Consider the following 22195-nt stretch of genomic DNA (forward strand, 5'->3'; position numbering starts at 1 on the left):
TCTCTCTGCCAGCCTTTGTCACTTAGCTATACCTTCAGGTTCTTCATTAATAAAATAAAAGAGATAGAGGAAGGGTTGGATTTGATTATTGCTAAAGTCTTTGCTAATTTTCAATATGGCACATTTGTAGCAAGATGGTGGCATGTCCACTCCAATTCAGCCATTATTCATGTTCTCATTTTGTGAAGTAACCATTTTTTCATTTCAGAGCTCCCTTCAAAATCAAGCTCAAAGAGTCTATCCAACTCCAAATCTCTGTATAGCTACTTTTCTAATTTCTGTACTCACAGCACAGATCCTGACAGAGCTTTGATTTGAAAATGAGACTTCAGTTCTGAAGCCAGACTTCTTACTGTTAACCAGATTAAGACAATTTCACCCTTGTAGGGAACATACATACCAAAACCAAATTTTTAGATCTGTTTATTTTGTTCCAAACCCCTTGAGGAGTTAAATGTTGCACATCTCAAATTCTGAAATTTTGTTCATTCTTCCAGGTTTAACTGTGGAACATAAGAGGCTGCATCCTACCCTAAATGTTAATACTGTGCTGCTTTTGCCAATCAACATTCTCTCCAAAAGCACAAAAGCTCACATATGGACATGTACATGTGTGGAAGAAATAAATTGACACCCTGTTATGTTATGTGACACCTCAATGGGCAGGTTTGGGACCTGTGAATGTCTTCCCTTAATCTAGAGAGAAGTAGATGGCAGCCTGGTTCTTAAAGAGCTCTCTGTTCATGAGCAACAAAATGACCGTGCAGAATTGCCCTCCACTGACTTAGTGGTTGAAGGGCAAGGAGCAGGTGTATTGCTGCACCAGTATTTTCAGTGGTTTCTCCTGTAAGTTCCAGGGCTCCTGGGGCACAGCTTCTCCTGTTCTACTGCTGTTTCAACTGATAGGATAGTAACTTGGTCCCTTTCTACCTGTAGAGCTAAGAACCCATGGGTTTTCCTTTGGGAAATTGGTATGAGCTGGACTGGGACCAGCAGAAGGGGCTCAAGACTTTGGCCTTGAATGACATCATCAGAGGTCAACCATGCCCCAGCTGCCTGTTTGTAATGGAAAACTTATGGGTGGGACTATTGTCTTCCTTGGAGCCCTTCAGGGACGCCTCATCCTCTTGGTCCTAGGATGACCCTGGCTTGGAGAGGCAAGTTATTGTTGGCTCCAAGTGACAGCCAGGAATGCCTGGCAAAAAGATGATGAAAGAGTGGGTGACAGGAACACAATAGACAAAGGCCCAGAGAGTGGCAAAAAGACACAAAGAGGCAGAGTGAGGATGACCTCCTAACAGAGTGAGCTGTACTAGGTAGGTGGACACAGCCTGATAGTGCCCTCTGCATGCCAAGGGCACTGGGAATGCACTTCAGTAAGACTGTTGCCCAGAATTTGGGCATAGGGAAGCATTTGGTACATGCTTTGGAAAGATGAAAGTGGTCCAGAGTCTACCTTTCATGGCACCTTTAATGCCCACTAAGCAGAGTGGCCTAGGATGCCCAGCATGGGAGACAGATTGGGTTGTAAAGGGTAGGATGCCTTCCCCTTCTGAAACAAAGCTGTCCAACCATGTGTACAGCTGCTGCCTGTACCTGTTTGGGATCCAGGTTAGGAATAGTTTTTTTCCCCAAAAAAGTCCCTTTTTTGGCCTAACCCAGGTGAAAATATTGATTTATGAAAACTGAGAGATGGAGGAATTGGTCCTTTGTCATGTCAATAACCATTGTTCCTACTCCCACCATGCCAGCTTACTTTCACCTGTCCTCCTCTGCCTGCTGAGATGAAAGGGGTTTCTTCACATTTTGACAGATAGATAAAAAGATAGGGGGCTTCAAGGGCCACTAAATCAATGCATTGGACTGGGAAATCTGTAAAAATCAGTGAGTGGAACATGGAACTCAATAATAGTTAAGGTTCTTCCTTAAATAATATTCTACTCTTCCAGTCTGACTTTTGGCTCAAGTCAGCTTGAGCCAAAAAATGAGATGAGGCTCAGCCTGAGATGAGTGGGATTATGTTAGTATTAGGGTTACACTGTGCCAACGTGAGGCTGATTGGCCCAAGCTGTGGGTGGGTCCCTCCTTTTTCCCAGCACCCATGTGTTTTTTGACAGTCATAAAAAGAAAAAGAGAGAGAAGAGAAGGGAGAGAAGACAATAGAGGGGGGAAAAAAAGAAGGAAAGGAAGAGGGAAGCAGACTGTTAACCAACTTTATGATGAGGATACTGCCAGTACACAGTTCCTAGGAAGCCAGAGCCCTTAGAAATCCTGAGGCTAAACAAAGGTTTTTATCTTATTTTGCCTCCCTGCTCTCCCCTCTACCAGTGGCTTCCAAAGATGGATGGCAATGAACTCCCCAAATGAACTCTTCAGAAAATAGACACTTAGGTATTCCCCACTAGGCTCCTGGGGACACAGTAGCACCTTTGATAGTTGGTTTTAGTAGGTGACTAATAAGCTTGGGGCAGAAGGTCCCATCTTGCTCCTCTCCCAGAGGTTAGAAAGGATACAGAGAGTTTCCAAAGGTCAGGGGATGATCCTACACTTTCCCAGATCCCTGGGAAGAGAAGGGCCCTGGCAAGGTTAAAGGCATTCATGGGGAGAATTTGGTTAATGAGTTTGGAACACCTGGAGCTTCAGCTCCAAGGGGATGGTCAGGTGACTGAAATGCTGTGTGCACAGGTTTGGGAACAAGTGTGCTGGTGGCAAACATGTAAATGCTGAGCAGGGTGGGATAAAGGGGAAAGGCTAGGGAAGAGCATACAATGGCAAGAAAGAGGCATTAGATTGGTTCCTCAGGGCTGGGGGAGCCTGTCAGTAGCTCCCCATTAGGGTCTGGATCAGGCGCCAACATTTTATCCTTGCTGGAATCCCTCTGCTCTTTCTTGAACATCCTTTGATGCATCAGAGGGACAAAGAAGAGGATTATAGCCCCAATGATGGGGGGCACACCGGCAAAGTAGAAGGCCACATGGTAGTCCTCAAAACAGTTGCGGAGGAGGCCTGAAATAGTTAAGAGAGACAAGTCAAGGTCAGCTTTGCCCTATTGCCCAAAGATGCTTTCTGCCTCTTCTAGAGGCCAACACACTACCTATCTAGAGAATCTTGGCCTCTATTGCCTTGATTCAGGTGATCCCCCAACTTCCAGGGCAGAAAGTTCCTCTCTGAGGTACTGGGGTTGGAGGCCCTTGACGTGAATTCCTATTATGAAAAAGCTAATTAAACTACAACTAGCTAGCTATATGCAGTTAAGAAGAAACCTAGTTTAAATAACTCCATAGAAGATGACCAAGTATTGTCTTGGTTCACATTAATATTACCCATCCTCTTACCCCAGCCCCCACATTGTTCTCATGGTACAATTCATCTGGGTTCCTACTTGACTTTTCTTGGAAGCGTCCTTTCTTGGAAGTTCTATTTTCCCTAGCAGTAGTCAATATGTGTATGTTTTCCTTTTAGTTATAGATATAGATGGCTCTTCTGGGTTCCTTCAAGCTGGATGTGCTATAGATGTATTTACCATGAGATGCAAGGCCTCCTCTGTTCACCTCCAAAAGCTAAATGTGAGTTATCTTAGTACATCAGAGCCCAGGAAGAGTATTCAGTAAATGTAAGAAGATCCTTCACTTTTTAATTACTCAGGAATTAAGCAAAATGGAAAGAGATATGGATTCTGGGGTACTCTAAGGATCAGGAAATTGACAGAGGCGCCCTTTCCCTGATAGTTGTGTGGCTATTGCACAAAAGCCTACATGAAAGCTTGTGCTCTGTCACATGGTACCTTCACAAAGCCTTGCACATAATTGATTTTCAAAGAATATTTGTTGAACTAACCCATCCAACTAGCCATGAGTCAATGTTTGTAACAAATCCTATAGAAAGAAAATTATGGTCTCTTTTCATTGGTTTTATGTTCCCAAGGGTACCAACAATGTCCTTCTGGGAGAGTGCAAGGAGAAACTAGGAGTACTGAAAGATGGAAAGCCAACATTTTGCCTGCTACTTGCTGAAGGGGAGCCTTAGTGGCTCAACCCTTAATCAAATCTTTTCTACAGGCTTATTTCAGAAGCCAGCAGAGGAGAAGGGTGTCTCAAGGTTTTAATAAAACCAGGGTCTTCTGGTTTTATTTTTTATTTTACTTTTTCTTCTCTTCTTCCAACTACCTTGCCAATAATCACCTGCCTGTGGAGAGAGAGAAGATATTGAATCAACAGAATGGTCAAGAAGGCCAAACCCATTTTGCTCATCTTCCTGGAAGGAGCTCTACCGTCTATAATAAAACCCCATTGAAACAGAAATACAGCCATAAAGAATCCATTTCTTTAAAATGTATCCATGCATATGTACTGTGTTTAATCTCTTCCACCAGTAGTAATAAAGGGTATCATGTACTCTGACAAGGCTTCGTAAACAGAGAATAAGAGAAAAGGAGGACTCAAGCAGAGGTGCTCAGGAGACCTAGTGCCCAGAAAAAACAGGACTCTCTGATTTATGCCCTCCCTAGAATATTAGCCTCACCTGCAATGGGGGGCCCGGCAATCATCGGTAGGGCCATCATGCCCAGTAGGTAGCCAATGGCTTGTGAGGCTTGCATTGGACCCACCAGTTCAAATGCAATGGGGGCCATGATGGTGATGAAGAAGCCATCACAAAGGCCCAGGAAGAGGCAGACGACAATGAGGCCAGCGAAGTCTCGGCACAAAGGAATCATCATGGACATCAGGCCCAGGAGCAGGAAGGAGAGGACCTAGAGGAGCAAGGGTCTGAGGTGGTCATGTTGTGTTGGCCAGCCAAGACCCTATAGCAAATCACACCTCCTTTCTCAGGTCTTCATTTCTATTATCTATAAAATGGAGGGGGGGAAGGGTGTCATTGGGGAGAGTAGTGGACTAAATGGTTACTTAGGCCCCTTCTAAGTCCTATACAGAGGAATTCAAAGTCTTTAAGAGAACCCCTACTTAACTGTGATGGTGTTGCAATTAAAAAGGGGTGGGGGAGGACTTGGCCCATAGCTTCAAGATGTTTGAGATAGAGGGAATTGTTGCTTCTACTTTCTAAGCCTGTTTGGCAGCCCTAAGGATTAGGATCTTGGATCAAGCCATGTTAGTGTTCTCAGATCCAGGTAAGGTAAGGGATGAGGGAAGTGAGGAAGTGAGGATGGCTTTGCATGATGACTATGGGAAGGAGCCAATTTCCATTTTTGTGTGGGAATTTTAAAAACTACCTTGGCATGAAGGATAACAATGGGAGTTTCATCAGGTTACTTATGCTTTATAGGACATGGGCCACAAAACCCATCTCAGACATCTCACACATATGGTTTTAGAGGCCTCTTGGCTTGTCTGGGGCACCCTGAAAAGTCAACAAAGGGGCCTTTAAGGGGAACCAAACAATTAGGAGCATGTCTAGGCAGCCTGAAGCCAGCCCAGGAGTACTACTGACTAACCACTGGGCTTTCTTTGGGCTGAGAAAAATGACTCCAAAACAAGGAAACTGCCTTTCGAAGAGGCTGGTTTTTCTCTTTCAACACAGAAAAGGGCTACTGTAAACACAGTTGGTCTTTTTTTTTTTTGGAGACAGAGCCTCAAGCTATCCCCCTGGGTAGAGTGCCATGGCATCACAGCTCACAGCAACCTCCAACTCCTGGGCTCAAGCGAGTCTCCTGCCACAGCCTCCCAAGTAGCTGGGACCACAGGCGCCCGCCACAACACCCAGCTATTTTTTGGTTGCAGCCATCATTGTTGTTTGGTGGGCCCGGCCTGGATTCGCACCCACCACCTTAGGTGTATGTGGCTGGCGCCTTAGCCGCTTGAGCCACAGGCGCTGAGCCACAGTTTGGTCTTTTGATTTGAGTCATTTGCAACCTATGTGTAACCTGGGTGAGCCAGACTCGGCTGCAAGCAGAGGAAGGACACCTTCCCCACCACTGCCACCCCCCTGTAGCCAGCAGAGCCAGCAGAGCCAGATCATCCCAGGGCCAGGGCTAAAGCTGATCTGTTTACCAAGGCCTTAACAAGCTCAAGGATTTTCCAAAAGCCCACACAAGCAGGCCAACTTACCTGGGAAAACATGGAAGGAGTGGGGGGAAGGGGTGAAGGCTCTTTCATGCCCTAAAGATCTTTTGTTTTGTTGCTGGCAGTAGGTTTGTTAGGTTGATCGATTGGTTTGGGGAAAGGATAATGTCATCCAAGAACATGTTTTTGTTGGAGTACCTTTGAACTTTTCCCAGGCTACTTTGAGGTAGCTGGGCAGAAGCCAGGAATAAAATCTCAAGTGCTCCATCCAGGTTCTCCTCTAGGACATTCATATTCAACTATGAGATGAAACCAGACCCACTTATCATAATTTCCATAATGGCAATTAAGAATAAATACCATTATATAACACATAGGACCCCATTAACTGATTTTAATAACCTCTAATTGCTACTAGTACTACTAGACACTATTCTATCTAGCTATCTTTATCCTCTATGAGGCCATGCCAAGGTTCAGAAATTAAAAATCCCTCTTGGAACTGAGACTCAGACCTCAAGAATTGGCCCAAAGTGAAGCTGTCCTGCATGTTGTCACTATTTAATTTCCAACAGATTCTCCAGGGGCTACATGCCAGACACATATGCCTGTCTTCACCGATAATAGGACCTAGAGGGTCTAAAGAATTGCTCTTCAGAACCTCAAGCTATGTGTACTCCTTTTCTCCCACCCCAGGCTTGTATTCCTGAATCTGACCCACGGAGAAAAAAAAGAGGCAAATTCCTGTGATGGAGTATCTTAAGAAACTCAAGAGAAAGGATAAGTTCATTCATTGTTTTATACTCTCAGTCTGAGATATTCAATTTGTAAAATGAGAAAGTTGGACTATGGGTGGATGAAGACATGTTTCATCTTATAACATTCTAAGATTATTTTCTACTATTCTAAGTGATAAAGCTAGGTCATGTAAGAGTAAGGAAAAGGGGCAGGAGGGTGGTGTAAGTGGTCAGCAGAAACACTGGGTTCTAAGCCCTCTAGCTGGCTAATACCTCCCCCTTCTTGGAACTCCTGCTGCATAACAGAAAACAAAAGTTGCTTGGGCCCTACCTCTGTTCTAGGGACTGTGGTGAGGATCAAATGAGCTAAATGGCTAAGCAGTGGCTACTGCCTCTCCTCAAGATAAAGTCCTGGCCCAATGTCAAATTGCCCTGACTTACAGAACATTTTGGCACTTTGGAGCTGCAGATACTGGCAGGGAAGACCTACAGGGGTGGCATGTAGGAGAGACTGGGAATGCCACAAATACTCCTATGCAAAAAGCCACCCATATAAAGCACTTGCTGATATTTGCACAGGAATTCAAAATTTCATAATCAGTTTATCTCAATCACAATATTATCTCTTGGTTTGACTTTGGTTCAGTCACTTATCTCTGATATTTGGCTCTGCCATCCATCACTTAGGGCAAAGTGGAATATAAGAAGAGTGCTGTGTAGGAGTTCACCTCTGCCACTACTGTCTATGTGAGCCTTTCCCCTCAGTTTCTACATAAGTATAATGAGAGGCTGAACTAGATGGACCATAATGTTAACCTTAGCTCTGACAAGACAGATTCACCAGCTCTTGCAAACTAACACAGAGTTAAACATAACAGGGTAAGTTAATCATATTCTTATCTAAAACATCTGAGGGTATTTAGGAAAGCCCGCAGGCTATCAGAGAGAAATCTCTGCTGTGAATGTAGTTGGAGGTCTCCTGGAAATGCTTTTAGGGCTTTCTTAGGAGATAAGTGAGTCAGAACTCAACCACCTTCCTGATGGATTATTTGTGACTACTTGTTTTCTGGAACTACCTTTGCCCTTCCTCAGGATTCTGTACTTGGGCACTTCTCCATAAACTCAGCTGCAAAAAAAAACAAAAAAAAAACAATAGTATAAGTCAGGTCAACAAGGAAGACTGCTGCCTGAATTCAGACCAGAGCCCAGTTCACAGGAAAAGTAGCTTCTGGAGCATCCTATGACTACTGTCCACAATATGAGGAAATCTGTGTCATTGTCAGAAGGATTAAAACATTGCATGACTATGACATTTTACTTTCTGAAGCCTGATCATGTCTATATTTCTTTTGTTCCTCACAGGTGAGGGAAGATAGGAAGAGCAAGAATTATTTTCATTGCACAAATGAATAAGGTGTGGCCTAGAGAGGAAAAGTGAGGTCTGGCCTTTATGGTACTTTTTTTTTTTTTTTTGGTGTCCATTGATAGGATGACATTTGAGAAACAGTAATTAATGCCAGGTAGCTCTGGAGATATAAGATATGATGGACCTGGGCCTGGACCTAGAGGAGAGAGATAATTGCCATAAAATGCAACAAATATTCAAGACCCTTCAAGAATGTGTAGGGTAGAGATGAGATCAGTCCTTACTGGAGGCAGCAACTAACTCTTGGCCTTTCCCTTTCAGATGGAAAGCCATTGTTACTAAAAACAAAAAACAAAAAGCAAAAAAATTCCTTTACAAGTATTCTAATAGAAGTCTAATATACTTCTCTCACTGGGTCCTCACTCCATTTGGTAAAGGAGACAGAACAATGATAATGGCCTATGTTTGAAAGCAGAGGAAACAGGCTCAGAGAATTTAGATGTCTTTCCCACATTATACAACAAGCCTGTGTCAGAGCTGGGGCTCAGGGCACTGCAGTTGCACACCCTACCATTCTATCCCAAAGGCTGAGGACAACCTACTATCTATGGCAGGCTGTTTTTCTCCACAGTGGACAGGTGGTCATGCTCACCTGCAAGTAGATCTTCTTAAGTCCAGGAATGGAATCACTGATGTGGCCTGACACGAGACGCCCAAGGCCTGAGGTCGCCCCGATACACACCAAGAGCACCCATGTTTCCTTGATTTCCAAGAACTCCTCTTCCACATACTTCATCTGAAAAGGAGCACCAGGGCCACCAGAACAGGAGGAAGAAGAGGAGCTGACTGGTTAACTGTTAGAATGTCCAGGGCCCTTTCCTACTTATTTCTCTGGACCAGCATAAGAACTGCCTCTCCTGTCTCCCTCTTCCCCATAACCCTAGCTCTAGGACAAGCTTTCTGGCTGTTTCCAGCATCCTAAAAAGCTGCTTGTTCCTTGGCTCTCTGGATTCTGGACATCTGAGCAATAGCCAAGGTGGATATTTATCTCTAAGCCTCTCCTATGCCCTGGCGGGACAGAAAACAGCCTAATAAACAACTGAGAAAATCCAAGGATTTCTCTATGATCTCTCCATTTCCTGACCCTAAACTGACAGCCTGGGGTAACATCAGTTTACTAGGGGAAGAGGATCAACTTCCAGGCAACTCTTTCAAGCATGTTTTTAGAAACATGAGGTCTGTGGAGGATAATAGCTTCTACAACTACCAGTTTTGTGGCCATGTAAGTTTGGTGGATGCTGAGTTAAATAAAGCTGAATGGATTTCTCTTCTGCAGGGAGCTTTAGTACCCTTAAGAGATTATTAGACATTATGAAGCTCGAGTGATCTAGTATATGTTATTTCCTAAGTATAATCATTTGACCACAATGACCAGCATTCCACAGAACACAGTCTTAGAAAACCCTGTCTTGGAACACCTGGGCCAGTCCAGCAATGCTTATTTCCTCCTCAACATCTATTTAGGGCAGTGCCTGTGGCTCAAGGAGCAGGACATCAGCCCCATATGCCGAGGCGGAGCATTCAAACCCAGCCCTGGCCAAAAAAACTGCAAAAAGAAAAAATCTATTTAAATTTTTACTGTGGGAGAAGCCAAGGTCCATGGGATTTTTCCTAAGGAACTCCTCCCATTTTCCACTGAGGTCTTCCCTCAATCTGTGTTTTTCCCCTCTTTTTGCTCTGCTTGGACTTATAAAACACTATTTTGTTTCTTTTTCAGAAGGTCTCAGCTCTACTCTTTCAGTGTCCTCCACCCCCACCTTCTGGACTCTAGGTGGTTGAGGGAAATTTCTTGGGGCCAAGTGGGGTGGGTGGAGTGGGCCCACCCTGGTATTCCTCACCAGGTGTACATAGGGAACAAAGTAGCCAAGGGCAGCAGCAGCAATCCCGAAGGCCCAGATACGGTAGGTGCGTTGGCGGAACACTCGCATGTTGAAGTACTTCCTAAGCTGAGCCAGAAAGCGCTGGTGCAGGGTGCGGACACCTCTCTTGCTTGGGGTGTCCTGGGAGCTGGGCAGGAGGGGCCGGTAGGTGAGTGAAAGCAGCATAAGGACAAACATGAAGGTACTTAGCACCTGGAAGGTTTGGGCCAGCTTGATCTTATCCCCCAGCATTTTGATGAGGAAGGGGAAGGACATGGAGAAGACGCTACTCCCAGCAGATACCACACCATTGGCCAGACCCAGGCGGCGTTGAAAGTAGTGGCCCAGGATGACGAGGGATGGTTGAAAGGCAAAGGAACAGCCACAGCCAAAGAGAATCCCATAGGTGAAGTAGCGCAGGCTTAGGGAGCTGTGGGAGAGACAGAGAGAGTTGTTCTCAGCAGCCTGACCAGCAATCTTTCTGATCTCCTTCATCAGCCTCCTGGGACCTCCATTCCTCCACTCTTAACCCACAGCCCCACCTGCCACTGAAGCTAAGAACATACAAGGAACAGGTCTTCTGATCCCCATGTTACAGATGGGGAAGCAGAGACTCAGAAGTAAAGTAATATGACTAATGTTGAATCCAAGTCTGTATGACTCTAGCATGAATCATAGCACCCTATCAAAGAGGATCATTAAAACAAAGCCCAAACCAGCCTATGCAAAGGCTCAGTGAGGGGCTACAGGGAATAAATCTGTGCCTTGAAGAGAACAGTTTTACCTTACCCCTCACCTAGACACCATAGATAGGCTGGTAGCCAAAGCTTTATCCCAAGTAACAACAAAGGTCCATAAGAAACTAAGATCCTGGAAAGTCGAGACCCTCCACAGGACTCTTCAGTGTCTTTCTCCAAGCTCAGGGACCTTAATATTTAGAGAATAGTTGAAGAGCTCCTGAGAGATACCCCTTCCCCAATCCTGCCCAAGGTCTAAATATTCCAAGGTATAAAGTTATATTAGGTCATAGACAATCTCCATGGGAATGCCAAAGTACAGAGTCCCTTTTATTTCCAGATTCCTGTTACTCTTCCTAGATATGGTATGGCTTTATTGCCCAGAATAGCCTGGCTTCTTGACAGGAAGTAGACCCTCAAAGAAGTTGTGGGCCTAAGCAAGTAAGACAGGTCCTAGCTCAAAACTTCCAGGCCCTGCTGTGGCTATCAGCCTCTGTAACAGAAGATAAAGTGTCATAAGGGAAAAGGTCATGGGAAGGTCAGTTTGGCCAGCCATATGCCCCGGACAGTATTGGCATAACTTAGTGAAGAATTTTCTTTTCTTCTTGATACTTCCATATATTTTGCAATAGTTTTTATCTGCCTCCTTAATTACCTAACACTCTTCTTAGTCAAGTAGTTATTCTCAAGAGATAGACCCAGTTCTCTTACTAAAGGACTGGACCTATGCTGCAGCAACAATGTGGTGCTAGCACCAGTGGTTCCAAGACAACTATCATCACTATTGCTTTCCATCTGCTTGTATTCACTAAATGTAAGGGCTTTGGTTTCAAAATAATTGTCTCTTCTTGGAACACATAGTTAAGGCAATTGTCTTCTGTCAGGTTCAATGGAGCCTAGCAGGCTCCCATTAGATTCTAGGTACTCAGTGGGATTGTCTTCAGCTGGGGTCATTGTCTAAGGAAGAAGAGTTAGACCTTCAGGGAAACGGTCAGTAAGGGGCACAACACCCCCCCCCCCACATGGATTCAGCTTAGGGTGCTCTCTGGTGGATCTGTTTCTAGCTCGGCCCCAGGACAGAAGGCTCTTGAGTTGAGCTTTCCAAAGCCCCACTAGCCCTGCCTGCATTTTGCTTCATTTCCTGTCATCCAAAGGAACTTAAAGCCCTGATTGAAACAACAGGAAGGATGACTTAGAGCTATAGCCACAGGCAGAACCATTTTTCCCCTGGATGTGAAGCCATCCAGAAACTTTCTTGGCTCTTAAGATGTTCTTACAGAAAGAGCAAAAGAGGTAGGGAAGGAGTTTAGGGGCTGGATAACAGAATGTCTACTCCAATGTGCCTAAAGAAGCATGTCAGAAGAAAATACCACATCCGAGTTCTTTCCCCTCCTGTAACTGAACCCATGTGGATTGGAAGGGAAATGGGATCCATACGTTGCTAATTTGTTTACACTTTGCTCTGCTTGGTCTCATAACATAGACTTCTGTGTAATGCTAAGACTGGAGTCACTTTGGGGCCTAGCTGCCACTTCACAAGGAGCCAGGCACCAGCTTGCTGGTGGTAAATGGGGCTGACCAGTTGACAGGTCCTGAAAAGGTTTAAAGCTGCTATACTAGGAAGGACAAGCAGGTTCTAGGCAGGACATGATCATTCCCTTTTCTGTCCCAGTTGGATTAGATAAAGCCAAGAAACCACTGCAGGCCAAATCCAAGCTCTGCTAGAGGGTGAGCTGGGCAGCCAGAAATGCTAAAGTCATAAAGAAAGCTGGCTCACCCTTACAGGAAAGAGTTGAAGCAGAACACAATTGTCATTCTCTTCTGTGAGTGAAACCTTAGGCCTAGAGAGCCATGGTCCTTCTTTGGAGAGCCAAGACAGAAAGTAAGTCTCTGACACATTAGCTCTGTTCTTGTTTTAGACATATCACTGTGATACTTCTATATTTCTAGGCTGGCATTCTATATCAGCCCAGGCAGATTGGAAATAGGAAGTACCATAGCTTCTAAAGTGTCTTTGGCAGAAACTCAGTGGAGTTCTTGAGGAATTTCATATTCCTCAGATTGGGGTATAGGATATTTGTTCTCTCTTTTACACACACTTTTGTAGTGCTACGAGAAAATAAAGTGGAAAATGAACTTGCAACTACTCCTAGTGTGACACTATCAAGTTTTGCCTGTGGGACCAGTGAGACTAAAGTTTTTTTTTTCTTTTTTTTGAGACAGAGTCTTACTATGTCACCCTCAGTAGAGTGCTATGACGTCTCAGCTCAGCAACCTCAAACTCTGGGCTTAAGCAATTCTCTTGCCTCAGCCTCCCAAATAGCTAGGATTACAGGCACCCACTATAATTCCCAACTATTTTTTGTTGCAGTTGTCATAGCTGTTTTAGCTGGCCTGGGCCAGAGTTGAACCCGCCAGCCTTAGTATGTGTGGCTGGTGCCGTAACCACTGTGCAACGGACACTGAGCCAAGGGACTAAGGTTTGAATTTAGTTTAGGTCTAGATGGATAGCTTGGTTCAGGGTCTATAGACATGAATGTATCTGTCCCAAATCATTCCATATGTGTCAGTAGCCAGGGATAGCTGAAAAACATCAATGGGCTCGGCTGATCTCTTTATTCAGCATGAGTTTCCTTTGGCAATCCTGGAATGTGAGGTTTCCCATGGGCTCATTTGAGAAGCTCATTCTTGGGAGGGAGAGGTCATGAGACATGTGGCACATTGAAGGGGAATAGAATAACAGAACTGAAAGAGACATTTAATAACCATCTGGTCTTATCCCCTCAGGTTACAGATACAGAAACTGAGGCCCGGAGAGGGAAATAATACTCATCAATTGTCCCATAGCCATTCAGTTACCAAAATTGGACTTAAGCCCAGCTTTATGAACTATCAGGCGTAGGCACCTCCCAACACTCCAAAACTCTTGGATTCTTTTTGAAGATATTCCCTTGCCAGTGTGTCTTGGGGACCCTATGTATTCTGGCAGCAGAGTCTTTGAGGGCCCTACATGGCCATAGCCATGGGGGATTCTACAGTGAGAAAAGCACCCACAGCTACAGCCCATAAATAAGCCACCTGTCAGCCTTGGGGAAATGGCCAGCACCTCTAGCCTTACCTGGTGAAGGAGCTGGTATGGAGGCCAATGAAAGCAACAGCAGCCCCAGCAGTTGCTGTGATTCGGCAGCCCAAACGGTCAGTGAATATACTTACAATGGGAGAACAGAAGAAGATCATACCCATTGCAAGGGCTCCCACCCATGCTGCGAAGAAAAGAAACACAAAGACATGTTAGCTTAATGTTGTACTTGGTGCTGCCGCTGGTATCTCAGTTCTCTCTGGCTTTTCAAAGTGGACATCACATTGTTCTGTACCACCAGATTTCTGGTCCCTGATGGTTAGAGAGGTATACAAAGAGGCTAGATAAAAAACAGGGGATTCCAGCACTGGGGTCAGATTCAGACTTGCCAACATTTCAGGTCCTTCTAGGGACACTAATCAAAATCTCTGGCCTTAGGAACTGGGCCACTTGACTTCAGAGGCAAGGAGCATGGGGGCTAAACTTTCAGGAGCTAAGTTAGGCTAGTTAGTCTTGGTCATCAGAAAAACTCTATAAAGATGCTAGACTAAGGAACAGGGAAGACCACCAACAAAAGATTTCTGGAATTGTACTAGGACACGGTGCAAGTTCAGGGGCCACCCAAAGATTTCTATGGATATTGTGCAAGAGGGTCATGTAGCCCTCATACTGAAATACTTCATCATGGCCCATGTTTGGCAAATTTCTGATTCCAAACTCAAGAAGAGTTTCTTCTGTTTTTAAAGGCTTATAAGTGTCTGTAACAGTCCTCACTAGGGAGGAAGAATTTTGCTCTTTTACTTAGATTCTTCTAATCTAGCCCATTTCCCCTTGTTCAGCCTTCAAAAGGAAAACCCAAGTTTTTTTTTGTCTGAAAGCTATTATCACGTTTTATCTTGAGACTTTCTTTTCTAGACTAAATGTTCTTGGTTCCCCTAACTTTTTCTCTTCGCATTAATTTCTAACTCTCTGAATACTTTCAGATTTCTCCTCTGAACATGTTCTAACTCTTCATCATCATCATCAATAGCATTCACTGAGTGTCACTGAGCAAGGTACTGGGCCAGCTCTTCAATTGTGGAGCTCCAAGTGAGCCAGAAAAATGAAATCCGAGTGAGGTTGTGGCTAATCCAACTCCTATGCCCCTTACCTCAGTGCCAAATAGGTTGCTCAGATCCACATTAGTAATCTTTGTATTGCTTGGGCCCTATCCTGAGCCCTCAGTATCTGGCTCTAAAAGTAGGAGAGCAGGGGACCTGGACTTTTATCACAATTTCACCTCTTAACTTGCAATTTTATCTATTTTATCCATAAGACCTTGAGAAGTCACATAATACTTCTCTAATCCTCAATTTTCTCATCTGTAAAATGGGGATTAAAATTCCTACTGTGCCTTCCTTTTTAATGATAATCAGATATAATTATATATATATAAGAGAGGTTTGTAAATATCATTAGTCAGACTGTATCAAAAATCAGTGCAAAATGAATCATAGACTTAAATGTAAAACTTAAAACTATAAAACTTCTAGAAAAAAAGTATAGGAGAAAAATTTTTCTGTCCTTTGATTAGAGAAAGATTTCCTAGATATTGACAAAAAAATATTGTCCATAAAGGGAAAGAATTAAAGCTTTTGCTCTTCAAAAATAGTCATGAAAATGAAAAGAGGTAACCATAGATTGGGAAAAATATTTGCAACACACATATCTGACAATAGACTGGTACCCATTATGTGAGTTGACTTTCACAAATTAATAAGGGGAAAGCAAACAATCTAACTTAAAATATTGGCAAAAGGCTTGAATAAACACCATACACACAATATGAATGGCAATTAAACATGTGAATAGGCTCGGCGCCTATAGCTCAACCGGCTAAGGCGCCAGCCATGTACACCTAAGGTGGCGGTTCGAATCCCCAGCCTGGACCCGCCAAACAACAAACAAGGCCGCAAACAAAAAATAGCCGGGAGTTGTGGCGGGCGCCTGTGGTCCCAGCTACTTGGGAGGCGGAGGCAGGAGACTCGCTTGAGCCCAGGAGTTGGAGGTTGCTGTGAGCTGTAATGCCACGGCACTCTACCCAGGGGGACAGCTTGAGGCTCTGTCTAAAAAAAAAAAAAAATGTGAATAGATGTGCAATATCATTAATTGGTTGAGAAATGTATTTTTAAAAACCTCAGTAAGATATACTGTACATACCAACTAAAAGGACTTTTTAAAAATGACAAAACCTAGTACTGGGGAGAATGTGGAGAAACTGGAAATCTCATATATACTGCTGGTGGTAATGTAAGATAGTATATCCACTTTGGAAAACAATTTGGCAACTTCTTGTGAAATTAGTCATACACTTACTGTGTGATCCTGAAACACCATTTCTAGGTATTAACTCAAGATAAACAAAAACTTATCTTCATAAAAAAAAACCTATACCTAGATGGTTATACCAGCTTTTTTATAATTGCCAAAATCTGGCAACAACTCAATTGTACTTCACCTGGTAGATGGAAAAACAAATGTGTGTATATTAATACAATGGCATATAAATGAGCACGATTATATCAGGAGCAAACTCTTGATATAATCAATACCTTGGTTGATTCTCAAAGGCATTATAGTAAGTAAAAGAAGCCAGACTCAAATAATTTACTTCTACTTATAGGAAATTCTGGAAAAGGCAAAACCATAGGTACAGAAAAACAAATCCTTAGGTGTCAAGGGACAGGAGATGGGGAGAGAAGATTGACTGTAGTGCAGCATGAGAGAAATTTTGGGGATGATGGAATGTTAACATACCTTAATGTGATGGTGGTATCCTTTTGTCAAAATTCATAGAACTGAGAATATAAAAAGGCTGAATATTATCATATGTAAGTTTAGCTCAATAAATCTGATGTTATTTTAAAAAGAGGGGGAGAAGTCAGGAAAGCTGAAAGTACCAATTCAAGATCTAATTTTTGATTTATATATTTTTATTTTCACCAGATTTAGGGAAAAAATAGCTCAAGGAGGTATGAGTGACTTATGTGTCCCACAGGTGCCCATCTCTGCTAATCTCATCAAGAGGGTACTACCACTACTGTTTCAGGGTCAAAGTGCATCCATTCTTCTGCCTGAGCATTCTTTTGGACAGGAGAGCACTCCACCCCTCACTATTACAGCCAGTGCCTTAAACCAGGAAGGCTTGAGAGCAAGTTTGCCAGGTCAGTCTGTGTCTGCCCTCACCTCCAGGATTCAAGCACAACATCTGGAGGCCTGGAAATTTGTGATTACCTAACCTAATCTACCACTGCTGGCACCTGAACACTCTCAGGGGTCTGAAAATCCTGAAGACTCATTCCGCCAAAAGATTCCTAGGATTGATAAATTCAGTAAAGTTTCAAATTACAAAATTAATGTACAGAAGTAAATAGCATTTCTATATACTAATAACAGCCAAGCTGGAGTTAAGGTATCATTTCTTTCTCATTGTTGTGTGTTTGTGTGTGTGTATTTAGTTTTCAAAAGTTTTACTATGATGTATCTTGGCATAGATTTCTTTGAGTTCATCCTCTTTGGGATTCATTTAGCTTCTTGAAACTATAAACTTATGTCATTTGCTAGAATTGGGGAGTCTTCAGCAATCATTTATGAGTACCTTTACAGCTCCAACTATTATCCCTTTTTCTGGGATTCCTCTGATGACAGGAATGTTAAGTCTTTTATAATATAGCCTCACAGGCCCATGAGGCTCTGTTTGTTTCGTTCAACTACTTTCTCCTTGTTGTTCAGATTCGATTATTTTTATTGTTCTGACTTCTAATTCACTAATTCTTCCCTCTGTCCCCTCTGTTCTGCTGTGGGGCCCACCTGGTAAGGCTTACTTTATTTTGATTATTTTTTTCCAGTTACAAAAATTTCTATTTCTTTTGTCTTTATATCTTCTATTTATTTGATGACTTAGTGTTTTTTCATTTGTTTCAAGTATGATTGTCATGCCTTATTGAAGCATTTTAATGATGGCTGTTTTAAAATCCTTGCCAAATAATTATAACTTCTGTGTCATATCAGTGTTGTTATCTGTTGATGGCCTTTTCTCAGTGAAGTCAAGATTTTCCTGGACAGTCTTTGGTATGATGAGTGATTTTCCATTGTATCCTGGACATTTTGGATATTATTTTCTGAGACTCTGGATCATGTAAATCTTTTGTTTTAGTAGGCCTCCTCTACCATCTCATTACTGCCAGAAGGGAGCAGAAGTCCAGGTTCCTGGCTCAGTCTCCATTGACACCCTGGGAGGAAGTGTGTGTTGTTACTACAGTGCTGGTGGGTGTTCAATATTTCCACAAGGCTTCTTATGATAGGTTCCAGGTTGGGAGTGGTATGGGTCCCTTGTTACTGTTTCCCACGTGACCTCAACTGACACCATACTAAGTGATGGTGAAAGTCCCAGTTTCCTACTTGGCCTTCACTGATACCACCCTGACATATCTCTAGGGGTAGGGGGGATAGATGGAGGTTACAGTTTGGCAAAGGTGAAAGTCCAGTCTCCCTACATGGTCTCCACTGACACCATGGGGGAGGAGTAGGCCTTGTTATTGCTTAGAGGGAAAGAAACCTCTGGTTCCCTATTCAGATTCCTCTGATACCACTTCAGCATAGGAGAGGGACAGGATGGGGCACTTTATTACAGCTGGGTGAGTGTCTAGGCTCCCCACTTTGCCTTTGCTAGCAAAGATTGAATAGGGGGCATTTTTCCTCATGGTGTTTGGGTAGAGTAGAGAGGTTACTGTCTACAGGTTTTCTGTCTTTCTGTTCTATCCCTTTTCCTGATCTTCTAGATAAACAAATCAGGCTTTTCTTGGGACTTTTTGTCTGTTCCTATTGGCATTGCTGGGTTGTCAACTTCTTCAGCTCCAGATCCAAGATATATGAAACAAAAAACAACCCAGGTTTTCTGCCCTGTTGTTCCTTGGGTCCCAAGGATCCTAGCCCATCTGCCTTCTCTTTCCTTTTCAGTCCTCTTGTATTTGCTTTATATAAAATGTCCAGCATTTTTAGCTGTACTCCATGGGAGGAATAAGGAAAAGTACCTTGATACAGTTTTGAATAATAAATGTGTATTTTAAAATGAAGCCCTCCATATACAATATTAATGTGTTCAATAGTTATTTAACATTCTCTCTGTCCCAAACACATGGGTATGGCTATCCCACATTGAGGATGCTAAATGAGTGACATGTACTTTACTTCAAAGATGTCACAGTAGAGTAGGGAACACATATTTTTAAAATAGAGGAATAAAATTTATGAATCCCATAGTTCATGACCACAATAAATATTTTCTATTTAACAATTTTCAGAGAAGTCAGACACTCCAAATTAAATAAAACTGTCATATTAATGGAGAGAAATGTAGTCTAATAGCTAGACTAATTCCTGAAAAATAGCATGATGTATGGGGAAATCATAAGGGATTGTTAGCAGAATAGATTATCAAAGAAAATTTAGTAAGAGAAAAAGAATCAAGCAATGACTATATGAAAAAAGAAGTGCCGGTAGTCATAATTAACAATGATGATGACAAGTATGACTATATTAATAATACATGTTGTTGGTTTTCCTTTACATTTCTTGTACTCAGCTTCCTATTTTAGAAAATTTGAGTAGAGGTTTTCTATAACTCTAAAAATATTTTGACTCAAAGCCAGAAAGTTTCTACTGTTCTCCATAATTATCCCCATTCTCATATGAGGAAGCCAAAGAGATTTCAGTGAAGCAGCTAAGATGTGGGAAAGTTAGGAAGGATAAAAGGTAAATTTCAAAAGGAGATGTTCAGAGCCATCTTTCTGAACAGACTTGGAAAAAATCAGATGTGGACTCCTGTAACTTTCCATCAGGCAGAAAGCATTATTTTCAACCTACAGCTGCACTAAATACTAACCAAGTGCCTAATTCCTGACTAATACATTTTCTGTATAACAAAGCCCTGGACTTTGAGGATAAACAACATATAAACTAACCATCCATACCTTTCATCCAGTGGTTAACAGAGTTCTTTTCCATACCAACCACTATCTCCACGTAAATGAGAGAGTTGGCCCCAAAAGGATTTTCCTCAAGTACAATATGTCTGTACTCATCAAGCAACCCCTACCTTCCCCTTCTTAGTATCCATAGCCACCTGGGCTTCTGTTGGGCCTGGGAAGTATAAGGTCAGAACCCTGGCTTTCTGGTTTTATCCTAGTCTGATTGGTCCTCAAGATTCCTCACCATAAAATTCTTTTCACTCAAATATTCAAGTAGTACCTTGGCCCTTACCCAGGCACTCAGTCTTTGAAGTACAGGCAGACCTCTCTGGGAAAAAACTCAAATATGGGACCAGATTCTTCATTCCTTGGCTGCCAAAAGCCAAGCTCTCTGAGTTCTTCCCCTGAGATGAAAGAAGGAGAGCTAGTACTCTAGGAGCCAAACTCTCCAAATAAATTATAGGCTTTCATAAACTCTTATTATTATGGGAAACTAACAAAAGCTCAAATGAGTGAATGATGGAGCAAAGCCAAAGGGCCAAAGCCGGGTAAAGGGTAGATGGGAGAGGGACGTAAGGAGGGGTGACACAGAGGGAATGATGGCTCTATTCAAGAGTCTCTTCTTCCTGAAAAGGTGCACAGTGTACCGAAAGAATAGCAAATAGGATTAAGGCGTAGCTATCTAACTGCTATACCCAAATGCTAAGTGGAGAGAATGGAACCATGAATTGGAGCCTATGCTGCTAAAACTATTCCCCGGGTTCTTCCCCTTCTCCACCTCTTCAGAGTGTCTATAACCTGGTAATAATTCTAAATCTAGTTGTGGTGTTGTTTCAATTGCCCCGGGGGGTCCTCCTCATAAAGTATTCTCGCAGGCCAATTTCTTCAAGTGTTTCTTCTGCACTTTCTCCAAGAATCTTTACAGTTTCATGTCTTAAGTTTAAATCTTCTATCCAGTGAGAGTCAATTTTTGTTAATGGAGAAAGGTGTGGGTCCAGTTTCAGTCTTCTACAACACTAAAAATACATTACTGGGATCTGATCAAACTAAAAACTTCTGCACAGCCAAACACACAGGAAGTAAAACAAGCAGACAGACCTCAGAATGGGAGAGGATATTTACAGGTTATCCTTCTGACAAAGGTTTGATAACCAGAATCCACAGAGAACTCAAACTTATTATTAAGAAAAGAACAAGTAATCCCATTTCATTATGGGCAAGGGACTTGAACAGAAGCTTCTCTGAAGATGATAGGTGCATGGCCTACAGACACATGAAAAAATGCTCATCATCTTTAATCATCAGAGAAATGAAAATCAAAACCACTTTGAGATATCATCTAACTCCCGTAAGAGTGGCTCACATAACAAATCTCAAAACTACAGATGTTGGCATAGATGTGGAGAAAAGGGAACACTTCTGCCTTGCTGGTGGAAGTGCAAGCTAATATATCCTTTCTGGAAAGAAGTATAGAGAATACTCATGGATCTAAAAGTAGACCTGCTGTTTGATCCTGCAAGTCCTCTACTAGGTGTATAGCCAAAAGACCAAAAGTCACTTTATAACAAAGATATTTGCACCAGATTATTCATTGTAGCTCAATTCATAATAACCAAGTCATGGAAGAAGCCAGTGCCCATCGACCCATGAATAGATTAATAAATCATGATATGTATATACCATGGAATATTATGCAGCCTTAAAAAAGATGGAGGCTTTAACTCTTTTATGTTTACATGGATGAGCTGACACATATCCTACTTAGTAAAGTATCTCAAGAATGGAAGAAAAATATCCAATGTACTCAGTACTGTTTTTTTTAATTAAATCATAGCAGTGTACATTAATGCAATCACAAGGTGCAGTGTGATGTTTTCATATACAATTTGAAACACTCTCATCAAACTGGTTAATGTAGCCTTCTTGTCATTTTCTTAATTATTAGGACATTCATACTCTGCTTCTAGAAAGATTCACTTGTATCCTTGTAAGTTAAACCATAGAGATGACCCCACCAATCACCCTCCCTCCACCTAGCCACCCCCTCCCCTCCTTTTTACCTCCCACTCTCCATGTTCTAAGGCTACAATTAGATTATATCTTTCCTATGAAGGCTATCAATTAGTTTCAAAATAGGGCTGTGTACATTGGATACTTCTTTTTCCATTCTTGAGATACTTTACTAAGAAGAATGTTTTCCAGCTCCATCCATGTAAACATGAAGGAGGTAAAGTCTCCATATTTCTTTAGGCTACATAATATTCCATAGTGTACATATACCACAGTTTATTGATCCATTCATGGATCAATGGGCACTTGGGCTTCTTCCATG

General features: G+C 42.5%; 1 protein-coding gene across 1 annotated transcript in view; it reads right to left on the minus strand.

The window, feature by feature from the left end:
* Positions 1-406: 406 nt before the first annotated feature.
* SLC16A2 (solute carrier family 16 member 2) overlaps positions 407-22195 on the minus strand; it is a 143606-nt gene continuing 121817 nt past the window's right edge. Inside the window, exons 2-6 of the mRNA XM_023508288.1 lie at positions 13895-14039; positions 10019-10469; positions 8773-8916; positions 4522-4750; positions 407-3006 (exon numbers count right to left, since the gene is read on the minus strand). Coding sequence (XP_023364056.1) covers positions 2786-3006; positions 4522-4750; positions 8773-8916; positions 10019-10469; positions 13895-14039 — 1190 coding nt within the window. The 3' untranslated portion in view covers positions 407-2785. The remainder of the gene's footprint in view (positions 3007-4521; positions 4751-8772; positions 8917-10018; positions 10470-13894; positions 14040-22195) is intronic.

Source organism: Otolemur garnettii, unplaced genomic scaffold (genome assembly GCF_000181295.1).
Source record: "Otolemur garnettii isolate 467f Iridium unplaced genomic scaffold, OtoGar3 scaffold00239, whole genome shotgun sequence".
Classification (NCBI taxonomy): Eukaryota; Metazoa; Chordata; class Mammalia; order Primates; family Galagidae; genus Otolemur; species Otolemur garnettii.